Source organism: Rhipicephalus microplus, chromosome 7 (assembly GCF_043290135.1).
Source record: "Rhipicephalus microplus isolate Deutch F79 chromosome 7, USDA_Rmic, whole genome shotgun sequence".
NCBI lineage: Eukaryota > Metazoa > Arthropoda > Arachnida > Ixodida > Ixodidae > Rhipicephalus > Rhipicephalus microplus.
This window is the reverse complement of record NC_134706.1, coordinates 7,612,059-7,634,774: the sequence shown is the minus strand read 5'-3', so window position 1 is coordinate 7,634,774 and position 22,716 is coordinate 7,612,059. Positions and strand designations below refer to the sequence as shown.

At 44.1% G+C, this 22,716-nt stretch overlaps 2 protein-coding genes across 3 annotated transcripts; one reads left to right on the top strand and one right to left on the bottom strand.

The window, feature by feature from the left end:
- Positions 1-554: 554 nt before the first annotated feature.
- On the bottom strand, positions 555-5,240 carry LOC119180015 (uncharacterized). 2 transcript variants are annotated; one of them, XM_075868577.1, is made up of 5 exons: positions 5,078-5,240; positions 4,506-4,661; positions 1,870-1,964; positions 890-1,002; positions 555-596 (listed from the first exon to the last, which is right to left on the bottom strand). In XM_075868577.1, the coding sequence occupies exons 1-5, from the start codon at positions 5,172-5,174 to the stop codon at positions 587-589; spliced, it is 471 nt and encodes a 156-aa protein (XP_075724692.1). In that variant the 5' UTR covers positions 5,175-5,240; the 3' UTR covers positions 555-586. The 2 variants fall into 2 exon arrangements, with proteins under 2 accessions (XP_075724692.1, XP_037287039.2); XM_037431142.2 differs by lacking the exon at positions 555-596 and having other exon boundaries at positions 800-1,002.
- A 114-nt stretch (positions 5,241-5,354) lies between these two features.
- Positions 5,355-13,445, top strand: LOC119179656 (THUMP domain-containing protein 1). The gene is made up of 4 exons (XM_037430777.2): positions 5,355-5,751; positions 8,075-8,218; positions 10,303-10,563; positions 12,913-13,445. The coding sequence occupies exons 1-4, from the start codon at positions 5,563-5,565 to the stop codon at positions 13,342-13,344; spliced, it is 1,026 nt and encodes a 341-aa protein (XP_037286674.2). The 5' UTR covers positions 5,355-5,562; the 3' UTR covers positions 13,345-13,445.
- Positions 13,446-22,716: the final 9,271 nt, after the last annotated feature.

Genomic DNA, 22,716 nt, shown 5'->3' with positions numbered 1-22,716 from the left:
ACCTAGCATTTATAGCCCCGCCGCGGTGGTCTAGTGGCTAAGGTACTCGGCTGCTGACCCGCAGGTCGCGGGTTCGAATCCCGGCTGTGGCGGCTGAATTTCTGATGGAGGCGGAAATGTTGTATGCCCGTGTGCTCAGATTTGGGTGCACGTTAAAGAACCCCAGTTGGTCTAAATTTCCGGAGCCCTCCACTACGGCGTCTCTCATAATCATATAGTGGTTTTGGGACGTTAAACCCCACATATCAATCAACCTAGCATTTATGTAGCTTTGGTAGTAGGGCTATACATCTTGCAAAGCAAGTTTGATGCCCTTCTTGGCAAGTGTCATTCCATCTGTCTGACAGCCTGTGAATAGCAAGTACACTTGATCATTGTTAGGAAATGCTTCCTTCTCTTGATCAATGTGACTGTAACTGCATGTCTGACAGGGGTGTCAGTAATTGCTCCTTTGTGTAACAGAAATAAGGTGTAGGAAAAATTGAAACATAGGGCTCAATGATATCGGTGAAAATAAAGTGAAAGGCACTTTTTAAAGGACACTGCAACTTGCATAAAGCAACAAAAACATTTAATGAGAGCTCTGTTAAGATATGCAACTTTGATTGATGCCCTTCTTGGCAAGTGTCATTCCATCTGTCTGGCAGCCTGTGAATAGCAAGTACGCTTGATCATTGTTAGGAAATGCTTTTTCTCTTGATCAATGACTGAATCTGCATGTCTGACAGGGGTGTCAGTAATTGCTCCTTTGTGTAACAGAAATAATGTGTAGGAAAAATTGAAACAGAGGGCTTAATGATATCGGTGAAAATAAAGTGAAAGGCACTTTTTAAAGGACACTGCAACTTGCATAAAGCAACAAAAACCATGAGAGCTCTGTTAAGATATGTGGTATTCTTCCTCAAAGCGACGAAAGTCTTCGTCGGTGAAGGCAGTTGGTCTGTCGTCATCTTGCATTGGCACATCAGCATTTGCCCTTTGCATCATGGAATGCAAGCCAGCCTGAAACATGGCATAGGAAACTTGAGCAATTTCGCACATTTCATACCTTGCCAGATAGGTGCCCACTGGGTTAGTCAATTAAGTTTTAAACGAATAGTGACTTGGTCAAATAATTTCTAATCAAATATATTAAATATTATATATATATATAAAGAAGAGCATATCTGTCATGACCTGCACAATATTTTTTAAAATATTGAAACAAGGCAAGGGCAAATGTCCTTATTTTTTGTTCAAAGGAAGTGGAAGCAACTTCGACTACATAGTTTTCATCGACATAACCATGGTCACCATCTTGGGGTACCACCTGGTTGAGATGCATTGTGAACTCTTACAAAGACACACACAGAGGAAGGAACGGTGACACGGTTAGTGCAGGTGCCCCTATGCGTTCCTTTGTGCTCCCCTTTGGCACGGTCGCGAACGAAAGGAAGCGAGAATGAAGCGACTTGTGTGCTTCTCTGTACTGTCTACTTAATAAAATAGAAAGTCACAATGGCCGTGATGTCAAGGTACCTAGCGCAGATAAGCTGTCTGCGAGGTCACGTGAAAACTATGTAAGAGTAACAGGATTTGACTTCCAGTAGAATGCAAATGGTAACTAGTAAAATATGTTCAGTAATAAATTTACTATACTTGAAGCGCATAAGCCGATTAACAAGCTTTTAAACTTTAAAAATCAAGAAGTGATGTGGGGGTATTATGTTTCGCCTTGGTGTGCAAAAAAATCTGTCTGTTTGTGAATAGTCTCGCATAAGCTTCATAAGGTTAAAATTAAGCTGCACTCTGCATGTATGTACAGCAACTTCAGAAACCCTTTGTTTAGGAGGACACGGCATGAAACAGTAAAACGGGATCATGCAATACCTTGTTGATAACCCTACTACAGGTCTGTGACAGCTTCATGAGAGCCCTGACATTTTCCTCTGTGTGGTCTGCCTCTTGTGCCTGCTTTAGTTCCTCTGAAAACAATAAAAACGGAAATATATGAGAACCAGAACTCAAACAAGATGTAGAATAGACATGGTGTGCTCCACTGTGCTATGCTGTTTTCAAATACCCTGCATTACATGTCGCTACATAATTGAAGCTTTACTGAACACGTCAATTAAATGCTGTACAACTACGTGCAGCACGCACAATTTTTATAATACAACGGTTACATTACACATAATGCAGGTATGCACAGCATGAAGGTCATGACTGTTCTCGCAAGCAATATACTCTGTTGTTTCAATCCTGGTATTAATACTTGATCAATTAATACTTTCATAGGTCCTAATAGCAGCATCCAGGCCCTGTAGAAACTGTAAAATGCATCACTTTGGCGAGAACTGAGGCACAGGCACTGTGGCTATGCTACCACAACCTTTGTGGTACAAGGTGTTCATATGTGTACGCCGACCTTCCCTCCAGCGTGCACATCAGGTGAGCTTTGGGTCACAGTCGATGTCTACAATGGCAAAGGAGTTGTTGATAATTGAAGAAGTTTTTAAAAACCAATTGTTACTGAAGTTAAACAAGGTGAGAAGAGCTGCAGATGATGCAGTGAAAAGCATCCAGATGAGCATAGTCCACGATGTGAGATACAAACAATTTAGGTGGGGACACTCGGGAGACGCGATCGTCCAGATAAAGTAACAGCGACACACATCTGATGGACCTCTGCCGGCAGCGCATACCTATCGACCAGTAGACGAAACTTGAAGACAGGCAGAGGTGTTGCTATAACAACCAGCCCTTCACGGGAAATTGAGTTTAATGACACAAGAGCGTCATTCCTGCCAAAGAATGAAAATTGATTACTGTTCTCTCTAAGCATGACAGGGGTTTGAGACACGCGGAGAGCGTGGTCTCCGTGCTTCTCTATGAAATGCATGCCTGTATTTCAAAGTGCTTCTCGCACGCCCAGTAAACTTAACACTTCTTGGGGCGTGACAGATACGTACATAATTGATATCTTTCCCAAAATTTCGTATGAAGCGGCTTTTTATTTAAATACGCTGGTTTTCATGCATTCGATCGTAGGTGATGCACTCGGATCGGCAAGCTAGATCTAGGGAGCATGCGAATAGCGCGGGGGGACGCACATGCTTTGGTGACCAGCAAAGCAGAACTTTAATAAGACCGCGTGATTGCTTGTAAAAAGAGAAGCAACCACTTAGATACCTAGACCAATTTGTTGGCGTGCATTACATAGCTACCGTTTGGTATTGCGCTGAATTCTATTTTTGTGGCTCAAATGACAAATGTACGGCGGAAAGTTCACCACAATGTGATTATTACCTGTGGGAGAAATGTTTACGGGGGAACCTGAGCATATCTTCACGTTGATCTCACCACCCCTTCTTACAGTGAGCTCGTAATTTTTTTTTTTGCTTCGAACAATCAGCGTACTTTTCTAAGGATGCCATTCGAGCACTAAGCACAAATAAACAGTGAATGCACAACATAAGAGATACAGAAGTTCTCACTGTGCCTGTAACAGAAAAACCACTATTTATCACAATGTCTCATTGTGTAGCATAAACATAAAATGATTGTGCTGCGTGGTAGGTGGCTTTTTTCCCGGACTTCAAAAAAGGGTGTAGAGGATAAGACCGGAAATTACAAGATATTGCATATTCAGAAAGAATTTTTTTGTGACGTCGATCAGGATATTTGCTGTTAGCCGATGATGATGAACAAACTTTAATTAGCAGAAAGATCCTCCTTCCCTTACAGGTGCAAGGGGGGTACAAAGTATCTTTTTTTTCTTCAGAATCACGTCATCTATGAAGTGACTGCTGCAGACTGCATCCTTTGTGCTGAGCATATGGTCGTTTCTGGGAACCACTTTAACCCATGCTTTGAGGCATTCGGTATCGCAAGGACCATTGAATGAGGTGTTTCTCTTTCCTGGCTTGTAGGGTAACCTGACCAGTAACCAGTAACGAATCGCTTAGACGTTTTTTTTCGCCAGATTTTCTGTATGGCGGCTTACCACATCATGAGCTTTTTTTGAAACGGAGATGATAAAACTGCAGTTAGGGAACGTGTATAAGGCACATTAGCATTTACAGCTACTGCATGGCCTGTTTTTCGCGAATGACAAATGCAATGATCGCTGAACGCCGGCGTCGCCACCGGCTTTACCGGTTGCTATAGCAATGGTAGGGTTTTTTTTTATATTGCAGTTGCGCTGGCTTGCCAATAGGCAAGGGCTGCCGACAGCGGTTCGACGGACACGTGTCGCTGTTAGTTTATCTGGTCGAAGTGTCGCACCTAAACCGTTCGTCTTACACCGTGGCACAGTCTAATAAATGCGCTACTTGTACATTATAAATGTTATGAGAAGTATACCCAATTGATTACTTCTCAATACTTCATTCGATAAGTTTCTTGGGCAGTTAGTGGAGAGTGTAATCAATTAGATTTTTGAAGGAGGCAATCGTAAGCAGTTACCTTTTCTTCCTTAAGGTGTACAAAAGTGCAACACGTTGGCAGAAATAAAATCGAATTACCTATGATGGCTCGCGTCCGCTTTTCCTCGCTGGGTATTGCTTTGCGGCGCACCGCACCTTGACGTTTCAGGGCTTTCTTTTTCGTGCCGTGAAGAGTTGACCCCGCCTGAGGTCGCCTCTCCCTGCATTTCTTCTTGGATTTTTGGTTCTCGCGAACTGCATTCAAACATGTTCAGCTTCAATTAAACGGCAAGACAATTCAGTCCAAATACACGTGCATGCGCGAATCATCAAAACGAACGTCCCAACTATCTGCGGAACAAACTGCTAGCAATCTCCTACATGCATAACGCCACTTGGTGGGTGGGTTGCGCCAGGTTAAAGGGTCAATCAATCAATCAATCAGTCAACCAACCAACGCCGCTTAGCTTTAACGCGCAAGGCTGCCTGGTAGAACTGTTTACGCTAACCACAACGCCGTGCTAAATATATGCAAATGTGACATCAGAAATGTTTCGTTCTATTAGTTATCTAGCACATTTAAGGAAATCGCGACAGGTTCAAAGCACTGGTAGTGACCTACATCACGTGCCACAAACTGAATTTCATGCTAGTCAATCGCAGTAGGTTACCTTCTTCCAAATCATTGAACAAGTTCAGAGCCCTTCGCACCAGGGAAGCTGACATTTTGCAAATCAACAAATTTGATTGAATGAATGGAATACACATGCAGCACGACTGCCTTGCTCAGACGAAAAAAATCGGCATTGCGGTACTTGCGGATTGTCTCGACGTGACCCGAGTTGACCACAAAACAGGCGGCTAATTTACAAACGCAACCACGTGAAGCCAAGCCAAACCGCATTGTATGCTTCTTTGCATTTGCGTTACCCAAGTAACCCAAGCGTGGCTGGATGTGCTTGATAAGTTCGTTGGTGGATTCCCCGCTCAATTGCGCTAACCTACACCAATTTGTTAACATTAGTTAAACAGTTCGACTGTCCGTGTAACTATATTAGCGAAAATATTTCTGGGTAACACGAATCCTGCTCAACACGGTTGGCTTGTCCTTTCATTGTCATCTTGAACTCGGAAACTTCCAAGTTAAAAATCAACCATGAGCAGCGGTGATGGCAAGAAACGTAAGAAGAATTACTACAAGTCATTCGCCAAAAAGCGCAGAGTCGGCTCCCTGGAAACCGACATGACGGGCTTTCTGGTCACCTTCGAGCGAAGCGAGTCCCAGGCCGTGAAGGACTGCTACGAGTTGCTCAACGAATACGCCGACAAAATATGGGGTCCTGAAGTTAGTATGCGCAGTTTCATTTAATTCGACGCCTTACCTTCGACAAAATGTTTATGCAATGGACCAAGCATGCTTCGTTTCTAGCAAACGACAAACAAAGCGCAGACGTGTGTGCGAACGGATTTTCTCGCCACCACATTTAAGCGCTGTTTTTCTCAATATTAAAATTATGCTATGTGCACTGTCGAGCGCTTTTTCACCTTACTTGCAATCAATCGTACTGGCCATGATAACGCAGTGACTGAGTTTTGGTGCTGATAATATCGAGTAATCGGGTTCGATCCGCTAACAACAGCGGCCGCATATCGATGGCGCCAAAAGGCCGACACGTAGGTTTGGGTGTGCGTTAAAGAAACCCTAGCTGGTCGAAATGAATTCGTAGTTCACTACCAAATGCCTAGCAATTATATTGTAGTTATGGAACAGCCCAGAATTAATAGTTTCGTTCTCCCTTATTTATGTTATGAATTATTTCAATCATACATATGATCATACTTCGTGGTTTGTACTGTTAGGCTCTATGCTCTAGCCCTTCAATATTTCAAAAATAGCAGTAGCAGAAAACAAAGCCTTGTTTGCAGCACTGCAGATGTCGATGAATAAGCCAAACAGCACCAGTTGTGCCCCGAGCTGACACAATTGGTACCACAAATTTATGAAATGGCAACAGTAAGACTTCTTTGGCTGGACTAGAATCACGCGTGTCTCCACCACACATGATTGCAATACCTTATCAATGCTGATTTTTACTGTTGTAATCATAAATGGCTTAAAGTATTCTTTATAATGTTATTTTTTGTCTTTCTTCTTGCAAGTGTAAGATGGTAACTTAATGCATCACATCAGGCATTTGGCAGCACTTGTTATTCTTTTGTAAATGCAGTAAGAGTGGTTCCAGCCAATCTTTTTATTACATGAAAGGGGCATGGCTGAGCTTCACCGGTTCGGAAAGGGACATCATAACTGGCACATATCCAGCGTGCCAGCAGTTTGACTTCTTTTGTACAGGCTGTGAAATCAACTGCTGCCATGCTTAGCAATAGTCTTCCAATCATGTATTTAAATGTTATGTGTCCATTTAATGTCTGTGTAGATCCAAAACACTTGTGCTGAAAGGCCGGGTACAGATATCACTGAGCAGTGTCTTGGGTTACACGCGCATAAATAGCATAGAATGTTGACAGTGGAATAACCATCATTGTATCACAAACAGTAATACATTATTAATGAAAACTAACAGACAAGGCATCATTGTCTTTTAGTTCTCAATAATATGGTAATACATGGTGTGTACAATGCGGAGGTTGTGAGTTTATGTCCTTCTGGCAGTAAGTTGTTTTGTTCTATGTTCATGACACGTCACTCCACTCCATACTCCTTCAAATTAAAACTGCAACTAGAGCCCCTTTGCTTGCTTTGGGTTTGTATGGCTGTGCCCTACAAAAATGAGTTCCTGAGAAAATTCCACTTCTTTAAGCAATGGCTTTACCGTAATGTGCAGCTTCTACTTGCCAAGCTAATTGTTATAGAGTTTAAGGTGTCTAACAACCGAAAAAGCTTGGTATAGTTAAGGAAATACCCAGCCTGGTTTTGGAAAATGACTGCAGATGGCAGTCTGCACAATCATTAGTGCTTCTTAATCATGTGTGTGTTTTTTCTTCTATTTTCTTTCTGTCTATCTTTTATTCCGCAGTCTTTGGCCTGGAGTCAATTGACACCAGCCTGTTACAAAAAGGCTATGGCTACAGCGTCATAATCATCATCATCATGGAAAAATTTTTTACCCTAAATTAAAGCTTATAATGTCGCTCCTTTTTTATGCCGCGACAGTAGACAACTAAGAAGAAATCTAACATTAAAAAAATGAATAGTGGGTACTGCTAATTTCAATTCCCAAGCATGAGGTTAATCGTGCCAGTAAATTTGTGCTTGTTTGTCTTGGTCATGACTTTGGCTTGGCTGGAAGGCATTCTGGTTTGCCATGACCCACTGTGAGCTAAGGCTTACCGGACCGTGTCAAGCTCATTCAGTGGCACACGTTCTCAATTCCGCACTCAGCTTATGCAAGTGCCTTAGCTCTCTTTGTTTTTTAACCATTAAAGGGCTAATTTCTAGCCCACAGATAATCAGTTTTTCAAGCAGTCTTACCAATCGTGAAATATACTGAAAACTATCATTAAGAAAAAAAACCTTTAAAAGTTGGGAATCAGGAATATAAATTTGTAGACGCCCTAGTGTTGCTGGTGTCAAGCACAGTGTTTGTGACATACGATGCCTAGGACTTATGTCATTTTGTGCTGTATTTTTCTTTTCGATATTGCAGAAACCAGAGGATAAAGACAGCAAAGCGTCTATCGAAGATGACATAGCTGCGGAGCTCAGTGAGCTCAAGGAGTCCAAAGACAAAGTTCGCCGCTTCCAGAAGGTCAAGACGGATGTGGCTAGAAACTTTTTTGTAACGACTACAGTGAGTAATAGTTTCTATGCATCTAGCATTACCTTGTTCATTGTGTGGCGTTAACTGTTTAATGCACAAGTGAAATGTCATCTTTATTTATTCTATTGCTATGATATGCTTATTTATTTGTTATTGTATACTTATATGTGTTCTCTTGTGATCTTTTGTCTGCATCCCTGTGTTCGGACCTCTAAAGTTCGTGTTAACTAAATGACTTACAGTCGAATCTCGATAATTCGAACTCGAAGGGGCCCAAAAGTTTGTTCGAATTAAAATAAGTTAGACTTAATGAAAGCTAAATAAAAGAGGGCTCTCCATGCAGTGGCGCACGTACATTGAGCAAACACGGGGGGGGGGGGGGGGGAGTTTCAGAAGACTTACATTTACTCACAAATCACAGGACATCCATCATTAATTGAAGTAATCGGTTATGCACCTCTGCACATGTTTGCCTTGCAGCGAGTCAATCAATTTCGCACGCAGCTTGCAAAGCATTTCTACTTTGGCTTCAGTATTCTCCTGGCAAGAGAAGTTGCACGCGGAAATGTCCAGCGCCAACACTTCCTAGAAACGACGACAACACGGACTTCAACTCGCCGCTACGCAGCCGCAGCATGGCCACCACATGACGAGAAAGGAGGAGCGTCTCAAAGTGGAGAGAAGCAGATCGGCATTTTAGAGAAAACCGACACTCCACGGTCGCTCTTTTTTTTTCTTTGCTCTCTTCGCGTGCACCGTTGAAAGGAGAAGGGTTATGTGGCAGGGACGGGAAAGGGGAACGAGTTGCATTGGCGCGTGAGAGACCCCCTCCCCCCCCTCAAGGCGCAGAGCCGTGCTCCCGCAAGGGACAAGGGCTGCAGAAGATAGTGCCTTTTTCCTTTCCTTCAACCACACATTCATTCAACCCAGCGACAGCTTTATTTTTTTTCTCTCTCTCTCTTCATGTGCGGTGTTAGAAGGAGAATGGTTTTTTGGCAGGGACGGAAAAGGGAGAAGCATGACACGGGCATGTCGCAGATCGGCATTTGAGAGAGGGCAAACATTCCACCGCAGCCTTTTCTTTCCTTTTCATTTCCTTCGCGTGCAGCGTAGAGTTGTCGAGTGCTGAGAGCATTTTCGTAGCGCGGTATGTTCGAATTAATCGTCGCAAATGCTTGCGCGTTTGAATTACCGGGCGTTTTCGCCCATTGAAATACACATAGCTTTGACGGGACCTCATCGTGAGCTTGAATTAACCGGAAGTTCAAATTAAGCATGTTCGAATTAATGAGACTCGACTGTATTTGTAATGTAAGGGAGCAGACAGTGCCTTCATTTTTTTAAGTGCTGTTCTGAAAAAGATTATCTGTGACGTGATTGCTAGATGTTCACTGAAAGCAGCATTCTGAGCAAGCTAGCACTATTTTATTGCTAAAGTATGATTGTGCAAAACAGAAAAAACAAACATGGACGGAAGACAAGACATACCCAGTTCTGGGAGCGTACACTAAGCTATTTAACAATACATCACTTGTTAGAACATCTTTATCATATTTATGTTGTTGCTGTTTTTAGGAGCAAAGTTTCTTGGGCCTGCACCCATCTCTGACCTGTCTTTCCCTTTTTATTCGTCTCTGCCCACTCACGTCAAAGCAGACAATGCGCGAAACCATCGCTTCGCCCTGTTGTCCTCAATGCCGTGGCATTTTCGGGCTTTTACTTCGGCCACTCGATGATCCGTTGCCTGGGCTGGCTCGCGCTTCACTGCATGCGCCGCACACTCACTCAGTCGTTCCCACCACCAAGCACAGCAGACGTGCTCCCCACCCTACCGTTTTCGTGGAGGCCAGCAGCGAGATCAGGCGCATAGTCATTTGGGTCTCATTTATAAGGAGCTTCATGCATTGGTTGTATTTGCACATGGAAAAACTGCAAATTTTTTTGTTATTGTTGAACAGCGACATAGAAATTGTCCTCATCATCATATCCTTCTTGTAGCACTGTGCATTTGATGTGGATAGGCTTGACAACGGGAATCTCCTTGATGCTGCACACGATTGGCAGGAACAGCGCTTGGTAATGATGACAATGATTGTTTTTCTTGGAAAACGCAGGTGGATGACCCTGGGCGTTTGGTGACAAGCATCTTCGAGGACCTGAAGGCAAAGCATGAACAGCGTAGCCGCTTCATCCAGCGCCTGCTGCCCGTGCAGACAACTTGCAAGGCCCATCTGGACACAATTAAGAAGAAGGTGGAGACTGTGCTCGCATCCTACGACGACTCTGCCTCGCCCGAGGTCGCTTACTTGGTCGCTGGAAAAATTCGTCAGAACAGCAGCCTTCAGCACAAGGCGATGCTTCTAGAGATCGTGCAGGTCAGTTCCCTGTCTCCCTTTAGGAGTCTACTGGGTGATTCCACATGAGATCGTACAAAGCATTGCTGCTCGACCTCTTAAATTCATTTCAAAATGTATATACAGTTAAACCCCTTTATAAGAGGCATGCTCCGGATAGCCATTCTCGTCTTTTATATGAGATGTCTCTTATTAGCATGGTACCTTATATGCATTTTCTTATCCATCGGTATATTACAGTAGGCAAACTGATGTCTCTTATACCCACTTGTCTGGAATTAGTGGAATTTCACTACTTACCACAGGTCCATTAGACAACTGTCAGCCCAAGGAACGGGTATGTGCCATGGAAATTTGTGTGGCCCATTGGAAAACTATCATCCTCATAAAGGGCCACGGGTAAATTCTACTACTCACCACTGGTCTAGTGAAAAAAGCAACAGCGGCTGCGTCAACACTCCGAAATGATGGAAGGCCTGTGCCAACTGCCAAGAACGAGGACCTGCGCTAGTGGAACTGGAAAACGATGTTTACGCGATCAGGGCTGGCTCCACATTCCCTACTTTTTTTCTTCTCTTACTTTACGTCTGTTGCCGCACCCCTCCCCCTCACGCCCCTCTTCTTTATTTTCAGCATTCTACGGGGGGGGGGAACGCATGTGACACAATTCATGCTGTCATTTATAACATGTTCAACTTTTGTACCGGCTGGTTCACCACGTGGTTGGTTGCCGAACGCACAGAGCAGGCTCTGACCACTTCGTCTCGTCTGTGATGCAGTTACGCCATTTGGAGAGTTGTTCTTGTACTATCACCACGTCTTTGACACCAATCTGATATGAAGCCTGCTGATCCAACTCGTAAATGATGCGCATGCTTCCATCTCGGTGTGGTGTTTCGGGTGTACTGCACACTCAGGTTTACCTGTAGACCGTTCACTGCAGCGGTATGGAGTTTTCTCCATGAAGTGCTGCCAGCGACATTTCTCGCTGCGGCTCGAACCCTGCGCCCTGCTCTCTCGCTGCTCTGTAGGGGTATCTTTGCTGCGATGCTTGCATGGCTGGCTCACACGGTGGCGATCCTGCTTTAGCTCCTTTTTCAGGTCCCTCAGCTTCACTTTCAGAAGCAGAAGCAGCCTTTTCACCTTCGTTTTTAGGCGACCATTGCCTCGTTTTCTCACAGCTTCATCCAGTTCTCCGAAGCTAAGCGGAACAATGTCCTCACATCTAGCATATGTATACGATGGCAGGGGGCGCACAGGAAACACAAGACTGCTGGTTCTATCACCGAGGAAATCGAATGAGTCATCGTTGCTGGTAGGCAAGCTGTAGGCAGATTTTTCATTTGCCTGCTTCTTCAGTTGGTCACTGACTGCCGCACATTCATCTTTAATCATATCGTTCATGTTACAGCTTCCACCATTTCAACTTCTGCCTGTACTTTCAGGATTGGTTATCTCTTAATGCTGTTCTCTCAGTTCTTTCTTCGTCTTCAGAATGCTGCTGAACTGCTCCACTGACTCATTCTCGTCTACCCCATATTGTAACAGCTGTGCATAAGTTCTCTCTTCAAATGATTGCTGGCGAAGCTCTGTTCACGCACATCAGCGCGGCTTGACCACTACCACCAAAAGAGACTTCGCATGTCGTCACCGCCGATCCAGTGTTACTGCCTTCCACTTTGATCGAAACGATTCCATTCTTTTCTGTACTTGCAGACAATCCGCTTTCGTGCTTAGAATATTGCGTGTTGCAGCGCCAATAACGTAGCGATATGACTGATTTCCTGAGAGAGAGAAGTCCGTTTATTGTTGATGCTTAATGTGAACTGCCCCCAACCACATGCATGTGCCCCATCCTTCGATGCTACCTCAGCTTCCTCTTTCTCGATGGAGTCTCACATGATCCTAGTTGCTCCGTTACTATTTCGCAACACCAACGGCGACCTGTGAGATCTATGAAAGGTATGAATGCTTGGTTTCAGTGCGAGCCTCTGTCTCTGGAGTTTGGACATCCGTGTCGTGTCTGTGGCTGCTCGTGGTTTAACTCGTACATCAGTTCTGAGCGTCAACGTGGATGAAACCTAGCAACACGTAGCTAAAAATTAGAAACGACCTAGAAGCAACCTATAAACACCTTTTATCACCTAGTAAATGCCTACAAACAACCTAGAAACAACCATACTAGTCTAGTTCTATTGTTTCAAGGCTTGCATGGCTTAGTGCCACCTATTTTTACGAGGATGTTGAGCATTATATTTCTCTTGAGCCTATTCAAATGTAAACGACAATGTCATGGCTCTTTCTACACTGTGTCTAACGTAGTGCATTGAATTTCTTGCACAAACAAGCCTGTCTGCTTGTTAATTGCAGGTGGTGAAGAGTGCCAAGCCTTTGTGGACAGGGGAGTTACACAAGCCAGACTTGGTGCTCATGATAGACGTGTTGCAAAACATCTGCTGCATTTCCCTGATGCCTCATTACCTGGAATTCAAAAAGTACAACCTCCTGGAAGTGACAAAGCCACAGCCAGACTCGGAGATGCCAAAGGAACCATGTGCTAGTGTGCCAAAGGACAACTGCGAGGGCAAGAACGAGAAACTCGTGAGTGACGAAAAAGCAGCGTGTGAAGGAAATGAGAAACCCTCTGATTCTGCTAAAGACATTACAACAGACGTTGCAGAAGCAGCAGAGAGCAAACCAGACAGTTCATCATCTAATGGTGGCACCGTGGAGCCCTCAACAAACACGTCAGAAGATGAAAATGTAGGGTCACACAAAGCTGAAGAAGCTGCCAAAGACTGAGACTTTTCTCTCAATTTTCACTGACCCTTTCCTCCCCTTTGCTTTTTATTTTGACGCGTGGCATAGAAAAGCTGGCATTAAATGTTCATTGTTATGACTGACGTAAGCGACATACACTTGAGGGATGCATTTATTTCACGTAGCACTGTGTTTGTGTGTTACTTCTTTCATTTTTAAGCACATCTCCTAGATGGCTATTACTGCAATGAGCGTCCGTGTGCCTTGCATCGTTGTAATTTAGAAAATTATTGCAGTGAAAGATCAGAGTTAACGTGGAGCACAGAGAGCATGGTGAAAGGGTGAGCAGGAAAGCTGAGTGTTGCGGGAGACTGCCAGATGGTCCTCAGGGTAACATGTGCCATCAATTGCATACACGAGTGAAAGGTCACATCGTGGGGATCATATGCGTCTTGCCTTTTCTGCCGCTCGGTGTGCCAACTCATTTTTCATGACTTCAGTGAAAAAATAAAAATGGGAATCCACACTTAATTAGAAAAATAGGCTTTGTTTTAACCAATACAATAAGCAATTTTTTGAGTAGTGGAATCATTTTAATTGTATATTTGGAGCAGTTGCTTGCCCCTTTTCAGATGATACTTCATCTTGACGGTGACAGATTTTTCACTACATATAATATTATAAAAATACCTTCAAGCAACTGCTGCACCAGTTTGAAAAAAAATATAATTGAAGCAGTGTTTTCCTTTCTGTAAGCAGAACATTGATATTGGGATTAGGTTAGTATAATTTTTTTTAAAGAATGCTCTAGAATTGTTCAAAAATAAAACTGATGTACAAATGTACACATTCGTAACCAAATGTAAAGATATTCAGATAAAGAACTGAATCTTGAAATTTTCCAACATTCATGAGCAATTTGCAGAGATCTTGCTTACATATTACCAGTAATATTTCAAAATGCCATATAATACAGTACATCTCTATCTTTCCTGCTTGTATTAAGGTGGGCACAGGTCTTAGAATTGTAAAAAAAGGCCAAAAGAAACAGTTATGAGAAAAATGCATTTTAGACAGGTATGTACCTTCAAAATATTAACGCCGATTTCACCAGGTAAATAGGGTCAAAACTTCATTTCGGATGCCACGGAAGCCGCGAATGTCATCGCAGGAGGCATAATTTGTTCGAAGGAATTTGTTCGAAAATTTGTTTGGCTGATAGCTGCAATCTTGGGCTTATTTTGAAGCTGTTTGTGCACAGCGGTGTTAGCGGGGTTTCAAAATAGCGCCGCTTCGACAGAACACCTGCTATCATGGAGGAACTTTTATCAAAGAACACCTACATACTACCAGTCGCCATGTCTGCTGTCGGCGCTTTTTTCTGAATGTTTCTGAATGCTCATTGGCCAGAGCACTTGCGCGCACTAGGCGAGCCCTTTTTGTCGAGCCTCCCATTGGCTGGCACAAGTCAAGGCGGTCATGTTTTTTGTTTGGTTTTTACTCGGGAGATAAAGGCGGAGCCCAGTGATGTCAACTCACGAGACTCCTCAAAATTCCCCCACTCACACGGACGAGGCCATGGAGGTGGAAGAGGCAAATGAAGGGGCAGACCAGTGTTACTAGGCTACTCTGGGGGCTTGTACTAGCCGGTCACTTTGTGTGCGGTGACTGAAGCTACCGCACCATAGGGTAGCCTTTCTTTCGAGTCTCCCTGACCCATGGCAGCCAGGGGATGGGCCATCACCGCAACGTGCCCTGCGCGTTGTGAAAGCCTACTTTGCCAGAATACGTTCGCTTTGTGCGTTGTAACCGAACTTACCGCACCGAAGAGAGACCCTTTGTTGGGTCTCTCTGGTTTGTACGCCGGGAGGCGGGTCGTGTCTGTTTGGCACCTAGCGCCGAGCGGTGGCCCCCTTGCCAGGGTATGCGTCTGCCCAAAACAAACCTTTCCTCTCACCAAATCCTGGGAGGGTAGTGCCGGGACAGACGTACAAATCATGATAGGTTGATGAGTTAGGTAAGACTCTGGGACAAAGTGCCTCTGGGCACTGTGTCTTATTCCTATCTGACAATGGCACCAGCCGTTTGACAAGCTGTTCACAAAGTTGATATACAGACTCTAGAGCAAAAGCTTCACATAGGTACCAGCTTCCAGTTGACGTCAACTTGCACTTGCCACTGCATGTTGCAATAACCCCTGGCGTGTTTTTCTGTGTCATGGATCTCTATTGTATCCCAGTAAGAGACTGCCACATACAGTCGAGCTCATGGCAACAAAACACGGACGACAAATATACGACACAACCGGTGCACAAGGAAGCCGGCACGATCAGCTGCACATCCACGCTCTCAAATGTTGTCACGATACATAGAGTCACTATATATGCTACCTTCAGGTAGCAGAGTAGCGCATTTGTTTTCCAACGCCGCTAGCAACCATGCTCTGTGGAGAAGCTGCTCCACCGGCTGCACTGCCGAAAGGTGTTGCCGTCCACCTGTAATCTATCAAGTGACCGTCGAGCACTTTGTAGCTTGTTAGTTATGAACTGGTGCTTGTATTTGCTTTAGATTCAACAGTAAAGTCTTTGCGTGGGTTCGGCACATTTTTCAAAAAAACATGGGAGAATAATCATTGTTTTAGGCTTAGTGAGGTGCTTCTTGAATCTCGGAGGACCTTCACTGGAATCGCCAATCAATTAACTCAGCAGTAGCCGATGTGGCTTAGCATAGAAATTCAATCTAGGTATCATTAGGTACTTTTAAGGCTGGACTACACACACCCATTGCAGCACGTCAGCGTGGGGTTTTTTGGCGTGGCGTCGCATCCGCTTCGGCTAGAGTGAGCGCGCAGCTTTGCATAGCCAAATGCTCTTTCTCTCTATAGGGAGAGGGCACGATGTCATGTCAGATGGCCATGCGCTGATGCACTATAACAGGTGCGTGTGGTCAGACCTTTAGGTCAGAGACCCAATCTAGGTACCCCTAGGTCAGATCTCGGAGGTCGAGCACCGCACAGACACTGGTGATGCGTCTCCAAACCACAAGCGTCCTTACCGAGTGCCCCCGTCAGAGCACGAAGTTATTCAGCAGGAGGTTGACAAAATGCTCACAAAGGGCGTTATTGAGTCTTCTTTGAGTCAGTGGATGTCCCCTGTTGTCCTAGTTAAACAGAAAGATAACACCTGACGTTTCTGTGTGGGCTATCGGCACTTAAACAAAATAACTAAAGAGGATGTGTACAGTACCCGCTAACTCGCATTGATGATGCTCTGGACTGCCTTTACGGTGCAACTTTTTTTTTTTTTTCGATAAACCTACGCTTCGGTTACTGGCAAATCGCAGTAGACGACCTCGACTGTAAAAAGACCGCCTCTGTAAGGCCGGACAGTCTCTACCAGTTCAGAGTTATGCCGTTCAGCTTGTGCAATGCCACGGGAGTCGCAAATTGAGCGGATGATGGACACATTTTTGTGCAGCTTTAAATGCTCCCTCTGCCGTTTAATGATGTCATTGTGTTTTTGGCAACTTTTGAGACTCATCTCGACCGACTTGCATCCATTCTTTCCATTTTTCGTGTGGCTGGGCTACAACTTAATTCTTCGAAATACTACTTCGGGCATCGCCCAGTTGCCATCCTAGGGCAACTCGTCGACTCATCTAGCATCCAGTGTGATCCCAATTAAGTTCGAACTGTTCTGGATTTTCCTGTACGAACTTGCACCAGGACGTTCACAGTTTTGTGGGCCTGTGCTCATGTTTCCAACGATTTGCCAAGAACTTCATGGACATTGCATGCCCTATAACTGATCTCAATAAGAAGGATGAGTAATTTATGTGGGGTCATGATCTAGCCGCTGCTTTTGTCACACCTCATTACCTTACTGACCACACCACCGATTCTCACTCACTCCGACGCGTTCACGCCAATCGAGGTCCGCACTGTTGTTAGCGGCAACGGGAGTGGCGCTGTGCTAGGTCAACAATAATCCGGTCATGATAGAGTCCTTTCATATGCCAGCCAGCTACTTTCCCCTATTACTATTATTTAATTACTGAGCGTGAATGCCTGGCGCTTGTGGGCATTTGGTAAATTCCAGCCCTATGCTGGCTTTCAACACTCAAGGATCCGACAGGTCGCCTGGCTCGCTGGGCTCTCTGTCTTCAAGAATTCACGCACACTGTGGTCTACAAGTCCGGCCATTTACACCAAGCATTGTCGCATTCCCTCATAACCATATCAAATGGTGTGGAAGTGGGCTAGTTGGTATAGCATATTTTTACAGCTGAAGCGCAAAAAAAGGTAGACAGTGGACAAAAAAAGAACTAGAGTTTTTTCATTCACCGGCACATAGTTTTTCTATGTAATTTCTCTGCTGCTAAGTTCTAGTTTGTCTTCACCCTAGTGCATTAATCGTTATGATTGTGATGTCATGTGAAAGGTACTTGGGGTTTCGCAATGAAATTTTAGTTGGAATTTAGCGCTTTTCCTCGTTGTCCCTTTCGTCCGCAGTCTACCTTTTTTGCGCTTCAGCTGTAAGAAGTGAAGGAAAAAGTCGCCTTAGTTGTCGCTTGTTGGTTTTCCAGTGTGCAGCCAACAACTGGCCACTGTCGAAAGTTTGAGGGTACTTTTTTCAGTGTGTGTGTGCTGGGGGGGCTCGCACTCGTTTTTAACATCGGCCGATATGCCTATGGAGCCGACAGCAGCGCTGCGCCACATCTAGAATTCTCGCTGCACCTTCTGCCCTTTTGTAGCCTCCATAGCATATCTGCCAAGTCGCGTTGTCGCATTGACATATATTTTTTTTTTTTGTTATGACTGTTGAGGCGATATGTATATTTTGGAACATTTTGATTTCTAAGAATTCTTTTTTTCAGATTCTGTGCGATTTCATTATATTAAAGTTTAAATTTACCGAAGTCATACAAGATAAAACCATCATTCTAGCTTTTGGAGGGAAGCTGTAAAATGTTTTCTGCAAGGTGGTGACCAACATTAATCCTTTTTGTTGCAGCAAATTTTGAAAAACTACTGGCATAACAGTATCATGCAAGATTTTTTGCATTAAAAGCAAGCTCTCTCATTTTTCTGGACTGGAGCACACAGCTAAAGAGCACGGCCATATTGAGGAGGAGAATCCCAAAGAAGACTACAGTGCGAAAAGACGGGCTATTCAGCTGTTTTCTAAATCACTTAAGCAGCAGCAGGCTGAGCGATCCAGACTTGCCTGAACCAGACTTGCCTGGATCCAGACTTGCCTGAACGTCACATGACAGCATCACCTTCAACAGTTATAAATGGTTCCAATATGCCATGAGACATCATCGGAACCGTTATGAACGTCACAGGACTTTCACGGTATCGGTAGACAGCCAAATGTAATCCCAGTCGATAACCTATGATGGCTTTGAAGCCCGAACAAAAATGGCACGTCGGCAAGGTTGTGAAGCACCCAGGTTGGAAACTCGTATGTCAGGGGGAAGCTTACCCCGCAGCATGTCTAGGGCTCGTATGGCAGTTTAGTCCCGCCAAAGCTGGTGTGGTGGCACTGAATGATGTAGTCTTGATGCTGTTTAGTGTACAGTATGTTTCCGCCACTTCTGCGGTAGCAGGTGTCTACATACGCATTGCCCGAGGGCAGCCACGTTTGTGAGAGTCAGCGAGGGATTGAGCACGTTCGACATCATGCAGATGTATGTCGAAGCGGTACCATCAAATAATTTCGCATAGCCACGGCGTCGCACACAATATGCACGTCAACTCTACTTCCTTTTGCCACAGTTGTTCGATCACGCTCATCCTAAATGTGTTTTTTCAATTCAACTTTATTTCAGGTGTTCCCTAAGGAGCTAGAGGCTAAAGGTTTTAATCGACTGACTTGGCTTCTGCTCTCCGGAGTACGCAATAACTACAATACAGAAAATGAAACAGTAACGCTCAAAGCCATACATATAAAGAAAATAAGTATATCTTACAAAATTAATATCAAAAATAAAAACAGTCCTATTATGATACCTCGAGAGACACCAGACTTGACTAGTGTTGGACTGGATATGTCATCATTTAACTACCTAAGAGCAATCCTTTAGAAACTCCTCAAGCCATCGTGTTGTTTCGCTGTCAAGTTCAAGGTTACCTATCTTTAGTGTTAGTCGTTAGCGAGGTACGCTATCAAAGGCCTTTGAAAAATCAATAAAAATTCCGTCAACAAAATTGGAAAAGTGCAGCGAGTTGTCAATGTTTCTTACCAACTTGTAAAGCTACTTTTGACTTGACAGTTGCAGTCTAAAACCATGCTGATTGTTTATGAGTACATTATTTCGATTGACATGCACCATTCTGTGTGTGTCGATTATGTTTCAAGCAGTTTGCAACTAATGGAGGTTAATAGAGGTTAGTGATATAGTGTGATAATTATTGAAGACAGTGTTATCACCATTCTTAGGTATGGGAAGAACATGAGGTATTTGCTAGTCTTCGGGTACACATCCAGAGTCAATTGACTGTCGGAACACTAAAGAATTAAGGCACAACTACTGAAAAATGACTGGATAATTTCAGAAGTTTAGCGCAGATGCCATCCGAGCCTGGGCTGGCCTTGAATGGCAACCGGTCAATTGCGTGTTTGTGGTTATGATTATTGATAGGAGGCTTAACGGAATGGTTTGGTGCGGAAGGATTGTGGAACTATTAATAGGATATGCATCTGTGCAGACTCCGGCAAAGTGCTTATGAAATTGCTCGGCACACTCACCTAGTGTTGGCATGCTGCTGTTGGCACCTAGCATAGATGGCACCAACTGATCTTGTTAAGGACTAACTACATTCCAAAGCATTTTAGGATCTGTTTTTAGCAAATTTGGTAGAGTGCAGATGAAATATTTATTTTTTTGCTTCAATAATGGCCTTTTCTGTTTTGTTTTGAGGTTTATTTATATTTTTGCCAGTCTTCTGGCTTATTTGACTGACTTACTTTTCTATAAGCCCTTTTCTTCCCGTTAATGCAAGTCTTTACATCGCAAGTGAACCATTATGGATCACTTTCACGTGTGCTTATTGCAGGTCTAGGCACACATGAATTTTCTATTTGTTTAAGGTTATCGCAAAGTGTGCACCTTGGCTATCAGTGGGGCTGGCAAACACTCTCGGAGACTAAGTGCACATAAATATCACACAATGGGGTGAAGGAGCACTCTTTCTCCTTTATAGGGCATGATGGCACAGGAACATGTTATTGCACAGGAACAGCAGAGTATGTAAAAAAAACGGCAGTTCCTATGTATCTTATGAATCGATGATATGCAAAGCATGCGGATGGAAGCTGACCGCATCGTAATTTTTTTATTGAGCAAATTGTTACGAACTGACGTTAAAGATATGTACACATTGTGGGGGAGCACGTGCGCCCAGCCTCCCTTTCTCTTTTACGGCCTCGCGACAGCCTAATCGCGTGGACATGTCTGTTCCTTAAGGTACGAGTCAATAAAGCCTCTTGTAAAGGGATGGAACACCCCCGCTCGTGATTCCCCCTTTCCCGGCGCACAGAACGGGTTTCGCTCCCTCAGCAACGAAACAAACCTTCGTTAAGGAGAGGGAAACCGGGTCAGTGAACAAAACTAGCGTGCAGATGGCCGCACGCTCTCTCTGACACCGGTGTAGAAAGAAGGAGGTCGAACCCGCAATCTCCTGCGAGCCGAGGACGACAACAATGAAGGAGTAAGCATCTAGCGTTGTTTTTTGTAGTGTCTCCTCGCGACATTTATACATTATTGCCCATGTATAGCAATAAAGTGTGTTGTTGACCTAGCCAGTTGCCCTATTCGCCCGAACCCGTGCAGCTGCAGTGAGACAAGCTTTGGATAGGGGACCTTAATTGTGCACGGTATGACAGTGTGCAGCTGGAACATTAGCTAGGCTTCTGCGTCAGCCGTACATAGGACAGACCCACTACAAGATGTTGGACGCATACGATACGCTGAACACTCTCATATGTTTCATACGGGCAGTTGTTTACAGCTGACTAACAATGTCAAAAGCAACATGGATATTAGCAACACCAGATGCATATAGCTCATATGTTGCGCTTGTGCTTGTGAGGATGGTAGCTCTGGACACGGCTTAAATTAACTTCAGCAGATTATGTTTAACTACAATGGACGTTAACCAGACGTGACAGCTGTATCATAGGAGTGCATATGTAATGTTTATGAAATCGAACAGCCACCACTGCAACTACAATGGACATTTCATGAACATTTGGGTCTATCCGAAAAGCAGTTCCGGGACCTGACATGGGAGCTGACGTGGCACACGCAGAATACTGGGGTTCTATTCCTGCTGGGACCCCGACGGTCATTCTTTGCACTCATTGGGTCAGCACTGCCGATGCCAACTTTTTCTTAATGCTCTTGCCTTAAAATTACTAATGTCTGTCCTCGCTGTTCCTGGGTAGATATGAGCTGTCAATCACCTGTGGCACATGCCCACATAGTTGTGGAACATACCCACCCGTGGTTACGGGTATGTGTCACACGTGTCTGGCGTAAAGGGTTTGACGAGGTATGCGAAGGAACAGTACATTATCCATGTCATGACCAGCAAGTCATATTCTTCAAATTACCGTACCCTCAAATACTTATTTTGGTTTTCCCCAAGTTAATGGGGTGATCACGAGAGCACACAGACGTAGACTGCTTCATAGAAAGCTAGATACGTTTATACGTAGATAGACGCTAAATGTCCATGCAGTACACAAAGAAATGCAAAGATAAAGGAATAAAGTAAGTATTTAATATCCACATGAAAACTAAAAATAAGAAATAAAAAGAAAACTAGAAAGTTGAAATAATGATAACTCTTTTGCAAACTGGCCTAGACAGACGATGTCGGGAATAGGCAGGTGTCCCAAAAATCGATAAAGGAACAATTGGGTGTCACATAATGCGCATTTCACAAAGAATGGGTCGTTGAATGCTCCCACCATTTACAAAATCTCAATGTTGTTCACATATTAACTGTGGCACGTACCCACTGTGGCGGATTACAAAAGCTTCTGCCATAATTCTTCATTGTCGCACACAGACGAAAAAATTGCACAAAGTTATTTGCAAGTGTGCGGCAGATACTACGCTTCTCCGAAGGATGGCATAGTGAATGCCTGCCTACTGCACAATGATTATTGGTGTAGTGGGTACCCTGCATGTGTGTGTGATAGTTACCTAAAGAGTGTTAAACAAAATGCCAGGCCTGCATGGAACGCACAGCACAACGAAAGCTAGAAGAGCGGCCTTTTAGAGCTTTTTCTAAACAGTGTTTGGGTAACTTCTACAAGCACACATTCTGGGTACCCGCTACATCATAAATATTCATAATCTTTGTGTAGTAAATAGGCCAGCATTTGCTAAGCTATTCTTCAT

Coding starts and splice junctions, on each gene's coding strand:
- LOC119180015 (XM_075868577.1), bottom strand. CDS start 5,174: ATGTGTATTCCATTCATTCAATCAAATTTGTTGATTTGCAAAATGTCA. Junction 1,965..4,505: donor GCGGACGCGAGCCATCATAG/GTAATTCGATTT, acceptor TATTGTTTTCAG/AGGAACTAAAGCAGGCACAA. Junction 1,003..1,869: donor GTAGTAGGGTTATCAACAAG/GTATTGCATGAT, acceptor GCCATGTTTCAG/GCTGGCTTGCATTCCATGAT.
- LOC119179656 (XM_037430777.2), top strand. CDS start 5,563: ATGAGCAGCGGTGATGGCAAGAAACGTAAGAAGAATTACTACAAGTCA. Junction 5,752..8,074: donor ACAAAATATGGGGTCCTGAA/GTTAGTATGCGC, acceptor TCGATATTGCAG/AAACCAGAGGATAAAGACAG. Junction 10,564..12,912: donor TGCTTCTAGAGATCGTGCAG/GTCAGTTCCCTG, acceptor TGTTAATTGCAG/GTGGTGAAGAGTGCCAAGCC.